General features: G+C 40.1%; 1 protein-coding gene and 1 non-coding gene across 2 annotated transcripts; both read right to left on the reverse strand.

The window, feature by feature from the left end:
• Positions 1-5,817: 5,817 nt before the first annotated feature.
• On the reverse strand, positions 5,818-11,024 carry rps27.2 (ribosomal protein S27, isoform 2). Its single transcript, XM_029503760.1, has 4 exons — positions 10,975-11,024; positions 10,373-10,481; positions 9,365-9,475; positions 5,818-6,932 (listed from the first exon to the last, which is right to left on the reverse strand). The coding sequence occupies exons 1-4, from the start codon at positions 10,978-10,980 to the stop codon at positions 6,904-6,906; spliced, it is 255 nt and encodes an 84-aa protein (XP_029359620.1). The 5' UTR covers positions 10,981-11,024; the 3' UTR covers positions 5,818-6,903.
• On the reverse strand, positions 9,581-9,712 carry LOC115045629 (small nucleolar RNA SNORA13). Its single transcript, XR_003840897.1, has one exon. It is a non-coding gene; the product is annotated as a small nucleolar RNA SNORA13 (small nucleolar RNA).
• Positions 11,025-11,911: the final 887 nt, after the last annotated feature.

Here is an 11,911-nt window from a genome sequence, read left to right on the forward strand (position 1 = left end):
TCCACTCAAACTTCAGATTAGAGTGCAGTCGGCCCTCGTTGCATTACACTCTGAAACACCCTGTCTGTACCACATTTTTTTATTGTTTGAAATCAATTAATGTTTTGTGTTATTTTCATGGCAAGACCTAAGAAGTCTGGCCAACACCAAAACGGATATTCATACAGTAATGTGGACTATGCATGGAAGTTAGACAGAAGAGGTAGTTAATTGACCTATTTTTCAGGCTGTGCAGATGAATTGCGATGAAGGGCGAGACGACAGGGTTTTTAATGATCCCACAGGGGAGTTGTGCTGTGCTTCCTCTCCTGACAGGACTTCTACTATTGCCACTTCTACTGACTCAACTCAGGCTACCTGTAAGGAACTGCTCTGCATATTAAACTCTCAGTCACAGCCCAGTGATACTCAAATATGTAATTCCCAGTTTTCCCAAATTTCTCATCTGTATCTCTTTCTTTTTGTTTAGGTTTCTGTATCTGAGGCACTGTCCACTGTCCGTCTCACACCTCGTTGCATATGAGGGAGGTCCAAAGTCATGGTCGCTGGACCTCCAAGGAAGATGTGCAACGGCAGAAGGTTAAAACAGTCAGCCAATTAGACACTCGGAGCAGTGAGCAGTATGCCAGCAACATTACTTGTCTGACTTTCAGCATCCAGGTGGGACTCTGATGTGTGGTTCAAGACAGATAAGATATTTTTAGCAACAAACCCCTTTGTGACTGGCCCTCCTCCTCTTCTTCCCCCTCCATCCTGTCCAACTCCTGCCCTCAATCCCAGAACCTCAGAAGCACACAAGTTTCTTGATTTACTTTCATTTCCACTGCTCTCCTCTGTCTTGCCCCCCTGCTGCTGGTACTCCCCTCAATCTTCTGCTTATCACACTTATGCACCCATAGACAGACACTGAGAGGTACACGCACACAATCACATGTACTCACATGCACATAGAATTACACCAGAATTTCATATTAATTTGAACTTGGTGTTTGCTCTCAAAGCTCACACACACACACACACACACACACACACACACATCGTCTTTCCATCCTTCCCTAGTTGCTTTCCTGAAACGTGATGTTGGTTTCCATAGATACCGTCTCTGTCTTTATCAGAGGGGTGTTTCCATATATGGACTAGAAAAAATTATGAGTTAGGGGAGCCACAAAAGCATGCACAGATGCATGCATTTGTGAAAGTGTTGATTAGCAATCAGTGTGTCCTTCACACTGTTTATTTTTAATGAGCTCAGAGAGAGCTGTTGATTGGTTGCTTCAAACAGGAATATGCTTAAGTACAGTACAAACGGAGCATTCAATTCAAGTTGATCTCATGGTACATGATGTATTATGAAAGAACAAGTACTACTAATGGCTGCAGTGAATGGGTGAATGGGAAGTTACAACTTACAGCATGACTGCTTGTTACATGGTTGTTCTTATTATCTAACCAATTATGCTACTTTTACTACACATTTAATGACAGTGTTGGGCTTGTCTGCATTCCTTTGTTGATTTTCTATGATCCCTGACATGTCCATCTTTATGCGCCGCTCTGGTGCTATCTGAGGAATGTAGGTCAGGTGCACCACAGACTGAAAATTGCCTGTTGTTGTGAGTGTTTTGTGTGTTCTTTGCCTACACTAAAAGCATGCACAGATTGATACCAGAGCTCTCTGAGATGGGATAAGTGGGTAGAGACAATATACAAGAGATAAAAAGAATGGATGAATGGATTAATGAATCGAGATAGGCTGTCCCCGGGACATTTCTCTGAACCTTATGTATTTCGAACTCTCTTTCCTCATTTCCGTATATTTTCATGTGTCTGTGTCCTTTCAACACATACAAATTATTTTCTGAAAAACACAATTTATTTTTTGGGGATTTATACATCAAATGTATTTGTATGACTGTGTGTTTCTGACAACAGAAATAATCACCTTTGTGTAAAGACAGTCACCTTGGCTAACTACAAATAATCGAGTGACATTTGATCTGTTGTTATATTGTATATTCATATTTTCTGAGCGCAAACAAACTATTGACAGGACTCCTAACAAGTTATCTGTCGCCTCTATTAGGAGTCAGCTTAAAGTTAATGAGCACAGAGCAGTGGGCTCAAACATTCTCAGTGGTCGGAACAGTCTGTGTTTCTCTGCCACCCTACTCTCCTCCCTCCAGCCCCTTTCTCTCTATTGCTATCATCACTGCAATGCTAAATGAGCAGAACAAATATTTTGGTATTACCACCAAAAAGAATCATGTCAAAAAATAATGCATGTCTATCCTCACCACCCCTCTGCAGCTTTATCCTAATTTTCCTCTCAGTGTCATGTAGTGACAGCTGGGGCTTCAGTTAACTGGATTTGACCAAAAGGGATACAACCTCACTTCCTCCACAAATCCCTTAAACACCTCTTCATCACCCCAAATGTTTTTTCACACATGGTGTCACACAATTATAGAATGCAGACTATTTAAGATGTGCAGTCAGAATGATTCATTCAGGACATGATCACAGACCTAGGAATGATTCATTTCAGGCTGTGACAAACTAACATGGCCTCTTTTACCAGGTTGCTAAATGATCTAAATGATCATTTTTTTTCAAAAATGTCGCCAATCATTCTCTTTTCATGTACATGTAAGCAGCCTTGTGTGCATGTCTGTTGTAAAGCTGTGTCACTGCATGACTTAAGCATATGTGTATTAGTTCCTCAACCTTGTTGTGGATCTCTGGTTTGCAGCAGAGCAGACTTATGTTTAACTTCTATAACTGTCCTGACATGCTTAAATACATCATTCAAAAAATCTTTTTTTTTTTTATCTGGAGATGGAAGAATGAATACTGCACAACAGAAATATTTACCCTCTGTTGCCCTTTTCTTTAATCTCTCTCTGTGTGGCTCAACACAACATATAGTAAATTAGAGCCTGTCATATAGCAAAGACAAATTAGAATTATAGTAAGTGTGTGAAATTTAGAGATTAAGCAAGACATTTGCTGTAGATCATCCAGAGTTATCAAAGTCATTACATCAGAAATTAAATGTTGAGTGTGCTGGAAATGGTATTTTTACAGCCCAATTGCCACAGGCTCATTCTGTCATTAATAAATTTTAAATTCCATTTTCAATTGTTTTTAATCTTCAAAGTGAACATTCAACAGATTTTGTGTGGATGTGTGTGGATGTGTGTGTGTGTGTGTGTGTGCGCGAGAGAGAGAGAGAGAGAGAGAGAGAGAGAGAGAGAGAGAAATGCGTGAGACTGAAAACTGAGTGCTGAGTTTAAAGTTTGGTTCAGTCAGCACCTGCTGAAGTGTCCTTGATGCTGAGCCCTCAAGGGTTTAAGAACTTCTGGTTGTGGAATATAAATTTTGCCCAGAAATCAGGAGCCTGTTGTAGCTTTGTTGTTGTCTCGTGTATCGGAGATACCATCTGTCCTGTGCACCACGCTCTGTGCCAGTGTGTGACAGGACACGGCTTGTCACTGCAGACCCCCAGAGGGTGCTGACAAGTGGCCCAGACAGTGGCTCCACTCTGCTGGAGGTTGCTGCCATGGAGACATGTGGGATCAGCCAGACCCTGCTCATCAGTGTTCAGGTCACTTAATTGTGCACTGGATACTAATGATGTGTAATAACTCTGTCCTTGGCAAAGGAGAAACTCAAATAACCAAAATTTGCGTGAGCAGGAGAGTGTGACAGTGTGTGGAGTAACACGAGATCTCTCTGTAGTGGCTTGTGCTGCTGTTTAGGGGTTTTTTCATCCATGTAGATCGGGGGGGGGGGGCTTTTCTCACAGGGTGCACTTTGAGACTACCTCAATGTTCTCACACATACGAACAGAAACATGTTTCTCTCATATTATTGTAACCTCTGTGCAATTTCTCGTTCTTTGGCATTGTTTTTCATTTATAGCAGATTTGAATCTAGGATGCAAATACAGTTTACTCAGATCACTATAATAACAGCTCATAAAGCCTCATATGACTCATGTCTCGGAATGATTTCCTGCCCCTTCGTCATCGATCATCCTGTCCCACCATCCTCTCACCCTCCCACTCAGAGACGACCTGGCTCAGATGACTTCAGACTTTTGACAGCCACTTTTTATTGTCCAGTCTGCAGGTCAAAGGGTGTTGGGGTGGCTCATACCAACACTTGCCCCACCCCATTCATCCTGTGTTCAGTAGTCTGGTGTATTAGGAGTTTCAACAGCCCAAAAGCATGCTGGGAAAGTAATTGTCCCCTAAAGGCTTGAAAGAAAGCATGTCCTGATATAAAAATGGGAAGCTTAGAGATGTTATTACAAATTTATAGAGACTGCGTAATTGTGGGGCTCTTGTGTCTTCAGATGCTAACATCTGGAGAATGGCTCAACCAAACAGCCTTACACTCCACAGTTTACAATCAGTTCACCACCAAGTTGAAAAATAGTGTGTCTACACCAGTCAGAGCTTCAGCAGGGCTGCTCCCTGAGATGTTGCACGTTAGCTCTACCTACAACTATACATTATACAGTCAATGCTGAAATATGTATCTCACATTATCTTTATGCTTGGCACCGTAAGTAGACGTATCTCCATCCTGATGGCAGATGTGCACAGATGTTGAGAAGCCTTCCTCTGTCAAGAGGGATCTGTTTTCCAGCTGCACTCTAGTGAACTTCTTTTCCCTTTCTGAGCCTCCTCGTGGGGTCACCCCCCTCTCTGTCACAGCTGCTCTCAGGTGTCCCTGAGACAATGCCCCTGTCTGCTTATAATCCACTGCTCCGTGTCGACCCTGTCTCTAACTGGCCCTCAGTCTGGGTTTGGAAATGCTCTGATGGACACCAAGGACATGCGCTCATTCTTCAAGGTGCATCACATACAAGTGCACCCTGAAAAATACATTTGTAGAGCTATTTGGGGTTTCATGAGAAGCGGAGGGGAGTCGTTATATAAAATCAATGCTGTGCATCTATGGCCTCAACAGGAATGAATTCCATTTACAGCCAAAACTATGCAGACGCATTACTTTGAATGTTAGGAGGAACAATTCACTTTTAACGTTACTACTCAACTTAGTATGAACTCCTAATTAGATGGGTTTTACTTGTGTTGGCCTCCATATATATACAGCATAAATAGGTGCTTCTCCAGATATTATTTCCTCTTTACATTGTACATTTAACAACACGTTTTTAGACTTTTTAGTTAATGTGAGTTTTGGCCATTATAGAGTTCATCTAATAACACTTGCATGAATCATAATCACTTGACTATTGCGTCACCCCCCAATTAAAGAATTTCAGCTGAGTTTTTACATTCGACAATCAATTTTGAGTGTTAGCATTACATTTGGGGCTATCTGCTCTGAATATCAATGTTCGTACAGGACTCTACAGTGATAGCTTTTGATCCCATAATGAAATGTTTGTGTCCAAATTCTTAGGATAGCGCTCACAAACAGAGCAGGCAACCAAGTAACTGTTTTGTTTTCAGTACTCGACTTTCAGCTCATTGTCATGTTGTGCATCACTTATTGGCATGACTGCTTTAATTAAATATACCTGTAAAGTTTAAATTTGTCTTAGTCCTAAAACTTATACCACTTTTTATGTGGTCCTTTCAGATACTGTGGAATGGCCACCTGTCACTATAGTGAACAAGTGTATTGCTAACTTATGGCTACCTGAAAATACTGAACGCAACAGTAATCCCCTTAAACACTTTCAGACCAAATAGTACATTAGTTCTAAGTGGTAGTAACACAACAGAAGAATGTTTATCATTTATTTTTGAGTTAGACATTTAGTAACCAGGAGACAAAAGATTTATATTTCCCTTGATTTTATTTTCAAGCTGTGCCCAATATACCAGCAATACATAAAAAATTTCACCATAGCAACAAGAAAGCTATTTAGTCATCTCTCAACAGAGACATTGAGTACAACTCAATGCTGTTACTGACTGTGCATATGGCCTACATCCCCGATTGACTTACACAAGAGCTGTGGTTAAGTGTAGGACACAAAACATTGTCTGATTCCTCAAGCTATAGTGATTTCTTGCAGCTTTAACCCACATTACCATCTGGACAGATAGCTTGCAAGCACATGTAAATTCACAACCAAAATGCTTTATGGATGTTTAGTGTCATGTCACTGAGTAGCATGTTTATTTTACATGCACCAGGAAATGCAACAATTAGTTCCTTTGCATAAACTTCATTAAGACTGAGAAGGGAAAAGGGGCTGCCCCAAAACCACTGGCTTTGGGAGCAGGCACTGTGAAAATTGCCTATCTTTCGGATAAAATTCACAGACTTCACTGTAACATTCACTTAGCATAGCCATGTGACAGTATCTGGATTTAACTGAAACGCTGACATATCAAATATTCTGCCAAACAGGTTCCAGTTTTCACATACAAAATTAGTAGAGGACCGTTTGTTGGATGTAATTTGCCATTTCAGGCAAAGTATCAGTCTCTTCCTAGTGAATCTGTTTAGTGCAGCAAAGGGGCTGAGGCACCACTGGCCAATATCTTCATGGCTCAACTTGTTCTTTCCAAATTCTTGTGCGTGTGCTTAACCACTGAAGAGTGTAAAAACCCTTTTGAGGCCTCTTGTGTCCTTAAACATGGTGATCTTAACCAGACATTACATCCAAGAATTTTCAAAAGATTAAAAACAACAAACTTGTTGACAAATATACAAGATTATTTTACCCAAGAAAACAACCTGAATTTATTAAGAGAGAAAGAATTGATGTGGTACTGGTGCGGTTAAACAAAGCCAAGCTTTTCTGTAGACAGACATTCTCTGCTAAGAACTCATTTACATTTCCGCTCTGACTCCCCTGTTTGCTGTGTCATCTCTATGGCAGTGGTTCTCAAAGTCCAGCCACCTCGGGTCAAACTAGTGCTGTTTCCTCCTGAATGAGCAGCCTAGAGAAAAATGAAAAAAGACTGATTCATTACAAAATGAACAAAAAACTAATTGATGGTTATCCTGTAAAGATTTCTGAAAATAGTGAGAAATGTAAAAAAAAATTAAACAAATTATTCCATTGCGCCAATTAACAGCTAAAAAGCAAAAGAGTGTTGTGAGGGTTAAAAGTAACAAAGCTCAGTGTAGCATGATGGGTGTATAAATTCATTGCCGTGGTCGGTTTGTATGACAATGCTAAGATTCTTGTTGCTATCTGTCCTTTAACCCTCCGGTCGTGTTTACCTCCAGCCCCTTACTTTAGTGTTCCCGGTCAAAATTGACTGGTCTGTTTTAACTGCTCTTAAATGAGCACAAAAACCATTTTTCACCACCAAATTTTTGTTCTAATTTTTTTTTGCTGTGAACAATGTCTCAAAGTAGTGTTTAACATGAATTTATAGAATTAGACATAAAATAACTGCAGTGAAAATACAAATAGGCCCTGAAAATGTATTACAAAATGAACATGTAATGTAAAAACTAAATGGAAAACCAAAGACCAAACTCAACATGAAGTCGTGTGTGCGCGCATGTGAATTCATGCACGAGTGGCATGTGACACTCAGGTCAGAGTGGGCCTTGCACACATAGGCATCACATTTGCAGCATCTCAGGCTTGTTTTGTTGTCTCTAGGGGCACAGAGCTCACAGCGCTTCCTTTTCTGCCCATGTCCTTGTTGGGGGAGAGCAGCCAGGGCAGTGGCTGGGGCTTGCACACTCCTAACCAGACTGGCAGAGGCTGAGGCAGGCTTGTTCTTCCTTACTGTCCCTACCATGGTGAGCTTTCTTTTCAGCAGCTCCTGACCAAGAGCATATGATGTGAAGAAGAATTTGTCACATGTGATATTATGCCCTTGGAGACCGGTTGTCATGTCCAGCACAACACGCATGCCCTGGTTTTTTTTTTTTCGGCCCTTCCAGTACAGGGTTTCCCATGTATACCTGCATATTCCAGGCATAGCTGCTCCTGGCGTCACATGCTGCCAGATTTATTCCATATTTCCCTGGTTTGCTTGGAATGTACACCTTGAAGGAACAGCGACCTCTGAAAGGAACCAGGCGCTCATCAACTGTCATGTCTGGGGCTAACTCTAACTCTTGCGCTACTTCCTCTGTCCTGGGGGGATGAAGACCAGAGCAAGTGTCCACTCTTGGACTGGAATGGCTCCTCAGGTGCCTCTCCCTCTCCATCTGTTGACTAGTCAGTCTCCTCAAAGTCTGGATAAAAATCTAGATTCTTTTCCACTTCCAAGACATCCTCCTCTATCTCTGGTTCAATTTCAGTGCCCTCTTCATCATGTCCAAAAAGCTGGACCAGAACCTCTTCGACAGAACCGCTGGTCAGTGGCCTACTCATTGTGCTCAGAGTAAAAGGAGTGCAAGGCAAACATCATGCTATATATATATATATATATATATATATATGGGGTCTGTGTGAAGATGATGCATTGATTAGTCTGGAAGGTGTGGTTCACATGGGGGATAGGCACAAAAGCGTGGGAAAGAGATGTGTTCACATAACAGACACCTGTCTCGTCTGTGTGAAGATATGATACATTGTTTCATCGGGATGTTGGTTCACATGGGAGGATCGGCACATACAGTGAGGGAAAGAGATGTTTACCCGCAAAAGACATTGTTCAGTCTGAAATGTGTGTGTGAGTGAGTTGGGGTGGTGTGTATGGGGATGTTTTCTGTCTGATTTATGAATTTCTCCACTGTACTCTGACAGGTGAAGCAATTCTCTTCCATCTTGTAACAGAGCTTGTCAGTAGAGACAGATTACCTATTCTTCTGAAACCAATTCCTACCCTGCTTGTTTAATGTGTAGAAATTTGTGCTTGCAGTCAACTGTGGAGAAATTAATCAGAGATGATGAATTTCTGTCACAACCACAAGAGTCACTGTATGCCTTAGTTGACACCCTGTTCATGAACAATTTGATGACAGGGCAACACAAAGGCAAATTTTGTTATTTTAGTATACTGTACGGTGAAGTTCTCCCACCTGACTAATTTTGTGCATTCAACAAGATGTTATTTTCAAGCGCATTATTTAAAATAAACATTCCACATTCCCTTTTCCACCAATAACTATATCAAGGGCCCTTATCACAATACCTGCTAATAGAATTTGATGATGATAATACATTTTACTGATTCCTAACAGAACATTTGTAGTTAAAATATGCAGAAGACCATGTTTTATTCTTGGTGTTTACATTAGCATGATGAGCTAACAGTTTTTTTTTTTGTTTTTTTACCTCCTACTCGATTTTTGAAAGTACCCTGTGCTCACAATTGCTGGATTAGTTTTCATATATGAATGTGCACTGCTACACATATTTAAGGTGGAAAAGCAACATGGTTGATTTAAATGTGTGCTGTACCTTCTGTCAGACGCGCTTTCCCTCCCGTGGGCTGGCAGAGAACTGTGGAACATCCAACACACAGCACCACAGTCTGAGCATGACTGAATACTGTGGTGATCTTATAACAGCCTGCAAACAGCAAAGAAATAATCAAAACATCTCACGGGATATCATGAAACAGCTATACAATAACAATACTTTAAGATCAATGTTTAAACCAAATGCAATCTTGAAGACTGTCCTTGCAGCCGTTTGTATAAAGGAGTTACGTGAGGCTCATTCAACAAACAACCACAAGTATCATTGTATGCCCTCTTTGACACCCCAATCACTAAGGAAGCAGTGAAAGGGCAACACTTAAAGGCAATATTCTGTCTACAGCCAAACCCCGCCCCCAAACAAGCATTGACACGTTCATGAAATAAGCACCTATCTCCAGAGATATATTTTGATTGAACTTTACCAGTTAGATGATTTGTGAAGAGAAACAAATGTTTGTGTTTGTTTTTTTTATCAAAGCCATGTCAACTTTGAAGATATTAAATTTGCTTAATCTTGCTCTTTACTGATTCTTACCCAAGGAAGCAGGAAGAACTATGCCTGTGCATTATATCAAACATGTTGTGCATTTTTATTAAACTGTTATCTTCATAGCTTTTAGGGTGGGTTAGGGTTAAGGGTTAGGGTTAGGTTAAGGCCTAAGGGGAGAATTATTGATAAAAAGCATAAAAAATAAGTATATCCTGCTGCTACTTTATGTATTTATGCTGTGAAATGCAATGGACTATAAAAGCAAAATTTACGTTACAACAGTTTATTAATTGATGTTGATTGACACAATACCTTAACTGTTCAAGGCACACGTAATATAGAATATTCAAAACCCAAATGAACTCTTGGACTTGGTGGAAATTATTTTCTGACATTTTACAGAGAAATAATAAAGAAACCAATCAACAGATTAAATATAAAAAATAACTGTTTGTAGCCCTTAAAGTATAAGCAGGCTGCCACAATAAGGCTGACCTGGACATTTGACATCCATGAAGTATGAGTTCGGACTCTGCACAAGACGTTTCTTCTTATGCCTCCGTTTCTCCTCCTCCGGGCTCGGCTGCAACAAATCCTTTGCTAGCTAAGATAAAAAAATGAAAAATACAAAACGATAGTCGACATTAATAATTTTATCCTTTCTGCTCAAAGTAAGAACCTTATCAGCATAAGAAAAGTGCAAAGATCAAGATGTCTTTACAACTTTGAAATGGGGACGTGTGATGAAGAGGAAGGACGACCACCATCACAGTTCATATTCATACAACCCCCCCCCGTGATACTGTTAAATACAAGAACACAAAATAAGTTCAACCTGAAACCATTTGGATTTCGATGTTAGCTGGTTAAGGCCGATGGAGACAACGCGGTGACTGGCAGCAGCGTGGTGGAGCCGAGCTGCCGTCCACGTGTTTCGCCATATTGTGTCTGTTTTCAGATCTTTACATGTACAACAACACGTTGGCTCTCGCATAAACAACACGAAGCCCTGCTCTGTTGTACAACAGCCCCTCTATACACGTTTTAAATAATCGATTATAACAACGGCACACAACGATGTTAATGATGCTACTTACAGGCATGTCCGCGTGTGAGGACCTTCACCGGAAACAGGAAACCTGCCTGAACTGTGACCCGGAAACTGCGGCACGAGGAGCCGGAAGAAGAACAACTGAGCCAACTAATGTGACTTATAATGTGTATTTATATTATATATTATGTACTCATATCCAGCTGCGTCTCTTATAAGATTAAATAAAGCTGTAACACAAACCTCCAGTGGTTTATTCAGAATTTAAGGTTTCTCAGTGTTCTCACCGACAAACAAGAAAAGTTTTAACTATGGAAGCTACAACTTTAAGCCACAAGACTCACCGTAATTCAAACTGTATTTGAATGATGCAAGTGAACAACCAATTTAATCAAATTACTGGAACCCAAATAATTTCAAGCAGAAAAGCTTTCGGGGCCACTAAGGATATGTGGAGACAGCTTTGCCTTGTTATTATTACGAAAAATTATGACCTGCTAAATATATTTCTAATTAATTTGACGTGTGTCCCTGTTACATCCCTTTGCCATTTCAGTTCAAATTTAATTGGATTGAGTATAAAAAAAAAAAAAAAAAAAAACATTTTCTTTAGCAGGCTTATTAATCACTCACAAATAATTTTCTAATAGTATGGTATAAATGAAAATGGTTAAAATATCATCATATAGGCAAAACACGGGCCTCTTTATGCACCAAATTCATATGCTACTATTATATACTATATTTATTTTTAGTTATATAGGTAATATTTATTTATTGGGCATTACACAACAAAGAGCAAATTACATTTCTTGCTAGATTAGTTCAACAAATTTATGTAATTCACCAAATTATGTGTTATATTATTTGTGACTCTACAGTAGTAGTATATTTGTGTGCGTTGCATGTCTCTGGGGACAGGCTTAGTTTTCTGTGTTTGTGAGTACAGTGTAATCTGGTAAGGTAAGGCAGACAGCTTCATT

This window comes from Echeneis naucrates, chromosome 6 (assembly GCF_900963305.1).
Source record: "Echeneis naucrates chromosome 6, fEcheNa1.1, whole genome shotgun sequence".
NCBI lineage: Eukaryota > Metazoa > Chordata > Actinopteri > Carangiformes > Echeneidae > Echeneis > Echeneis naucrates.

Coding starts and splice junctions, on each gene's coding strand:
- rps27.2 (XM_029503760.1), bottom strand. Junction 9,476..10,372: donor CATGGATGTCAAATGTCCAG/GTCAGCCTTATT, acceptor TGCTGTTTGCAG/GCTGTTATAAGATCACCACA. Junction 6,933..9,364: donor GAAAGCGCGTCTGACAGAAG/GTACAGCACACA, acceptor ATTTTTCTCTAG/GCTGCTCATTCAGGAGGAAA.